This window comes from Merops nubicus, unplaced genomic scaffold (assembly GCF_000691845.1).
Source record: "Merops nubicus isolate BGI_N331 unplaced genomic scaffold, ASM69184v1 scaffold20568, whole genome shotgun sequence".
Classification (NCBI taxonomy): domain Eukaryota; kingdom Metazoa; phylum Chordata; class Aves; order Coraciiformes; family Meropidae; genus Merops; species Merops nubicus.
In genome coordinates this window covers 56,778-59,403 of record NW_008628007.1, presented here as the reverse complement: position 1 = coordinate 59,403, position 2,626 = coordinate 56,778, and the positions used below count along the sequence as shown (strand labels likewise).

The window sequence follows — 2,626 nt, the reverse complement described above, 5'->3', positions numbered from 1 at the left end:
CTGCTTTCAGTTTTGCACTTTAGTGGAGATGTGAATCCTCTGAATGGAGAGTTCTGCTTTTTTGCAGTGATTGACATTTTAAACATGTCTGGAAACAAGCACAAGGTGATAAATTATCACCAAGAAGACAGCGATTAAAAAAAAAAAAGTATGTAAAACTAGTGCACAAGAGAAACACTGTCCTTCCAGTGAGGAGCAAAACAGGGAACAGGACTGCTGCATGAATTTTTCTGCAAAGTCTTTAGTAGCCAGACTAATCCCAGACACACCTCGTGCTGACCTTTCCACACATATGCACGAAACTTTCTGGGAGACTTTCTTCCCCCAATCCTTTGCTTACTTCATCTGCCAGCAGGGCTGCCTGCTGGACCTGGTGAGCCTTGAAAGAGCCTCCACCTACCTTCTCTTCTTCTCTCCCTGGTTCCTCACTCCCTCTCTCCCCCTCGGGCTGGCAGGATTCCTCGGGCAGAGCATGCAATCAGTTCGCAGGGAGCAGCCACAGCCACAGAAAAGATGCAGAAGCACAACCAGAAGGAGCACCTCTACAAGCTGCTGGTGATCGGGGACCTAGGAGTGGGCAAAACCAGCATCATCAAACGTTATGTTCACCAGAACTTCTCCCCTCACTACCGCGCCACCATTGGGGTGGACTTTGCCTTGAAGGTGCTGAACTGGGATGCGGAGACTGTGGTACGGCTGCAGCTCTGGGATATTGCAGGTGAGTGCAGAGGAGAACCCTTTGCCCCATAACCCCTCCAGAGACAATACAAAATATAAACCCAAATTCATCTGTACAGATATTTAAGTTGGAAACTACCAATGCCTATGCGGCGAAGGAGAGGAGACCGAGGAGAGAAAACTTCAAAGGCAGATTGACATTTTGGAGTTTCCCTAAAGACAGTAGACCCCCAAACAAGGGGTGTCTGACTGAAACCTGCCGTGCCTGGTTTTCCTCCCAAGCCCTTAGATACATATGGGGACACAGGCATCTCTCTGAAAATGCCCCAATACTTCCCCTTCAGCTTCCCTTAATAGACTAACAGATCTCTGTGAGAGTAACTAGGATTTCCTGTTACATCTATTTAATTTGGTGGAAAAGATTTGTGATTCAGTTACTCAAAATTATTTTTATGGTTTAAAATATAAGGAAAAAAGTATCACTTTATCAAAGTGATATTTTATCAAAATCTCTTTCTTCTTCCTTCCCTTCCCCTCTCTCGTACCTTGCTTCCATTGGTCCAGTGAAATGTAAACAACTTCTGACATGCTTTGAAAAGGAAAGCGCTTCTATTTGGCAATAATCCTTATTGTTAAAAATGTATTTACTCATGTTTACTTGTCCTTATTCCAACATTAAGCAAAAAAAAAAGATAACTTACACTGTGTGTGGAAAAAAAAAGTATAAAGAATTCCAGCTACCCTTACATGTTTACATAGTTAAAAAATACAGAATTTGACATTGGTGCTGTCAGCGCTTTGTAGTTTTTATACTTGGCTTCAAATTAAACCCACAACATTTTTTTACTGCCCCACTTACTAGCAATTAATCAGTTTTGATTCTATCCACAAAATAAAAGTTTAACTTGTTGGCATATTTTGCCTCCTATAACTAGTCATTTTTCATCTAGTGTATGTAGGAATGCGAGTACAGCTACAATGCAGCAGCTTAAAGGAGGGCGTTTAAAAAATCAATTAAATTAAGAAGTTACATTTGTTAAGTGGGGAATAGAGGTGAACATTATATCAGCTGTTAGGCAACTGTGCCAGCCTATGACCTGAGCTGTGGGTTCAGTGATCTAGTCTGGAACAGCACTGAGTAAAACTAGTGAAATGAGAAAATTCTTGACATTCTTATCAACGGAGGGAGGGAGTGCCTTCCTTCTATACTTAGCTGCCTCGTGTCTGCGTTCTGAATTTGGCACCAAGGTACTAAAACTTACGCAACAATACTGCTTTATGTAAAACATACGTAACCTCAGCTTTTTCCTACATCTGTATAGTCTTGTGTTTTTATATCAGAAACATATTTGCTCCGTTTTCTCTGTTAAGCGTTGGAATGATGGGGAGAGCATTGCTTTTATTGCTCACCAGTGACCGATTATAACCATAAATACATACATATCCAGCATTGCTACATGAGAAAAAGCATTTAGTAGTAAATTCTGAATGCATCAGGGACTTAAAGAATGTATTTTGCATGCCTTGTTTCAGAGATTTATTACACTACTAATCATGTGCTGGCAGATCATATGATGTAGCTTTCAGTCAGACTGCAGAAGCAATTACACCAAGTTGTAGTACTGAATGACTAGCATGCTTTCTGAGTTATCACACATGACAGAGAGAATTACAGCAGAGTACTAAATTTCATATGAATTGCTCAATTCAAAGCATCTCTGTGAAGGTCAAGACAGTGGCCTGTAATAAAAAGAGTTGCTGTCTCAGTTTTAATGGCTTCTGTGTAAAAAAGCTTTAGCTGCTGATGGCTGTATGTAGAAAATAAGTTCTGTAAAAGCAACACACTGAATTCAGATCAGCATGGTGCTGGCATAGAAGTTACCATGAATAAGGCATCTAGCTGGTGAGAAAAAGACTCGTTTAAAAACAAAAGTGAAGTAAAAGTGAT

At 40.6% G+C, this 2,626-nt stretch overlaps 1 protein-coding gene across 1 annotated transcript in view; it reads left to right on the top strand.

Annotated features, from left to right (window-relative positions):
* Positions 1–513: 513 nt before the first annotated feature.
* Positions 514–2,626, top strand: part of RAB38 (RAB38, member RAS oncogene family) — an 18,516-nt gene continuing 16,403 nt past the window's right edge. Inside the window, exon 1 of the mRNA XM_008946546.1 lies at positions 514–718. Coding sequence (XP_008944794.1) covers positions 514–718 — 205 coding nt within the window. The remainder of the gene's footprint in view (positions 719–2,626) is intronic.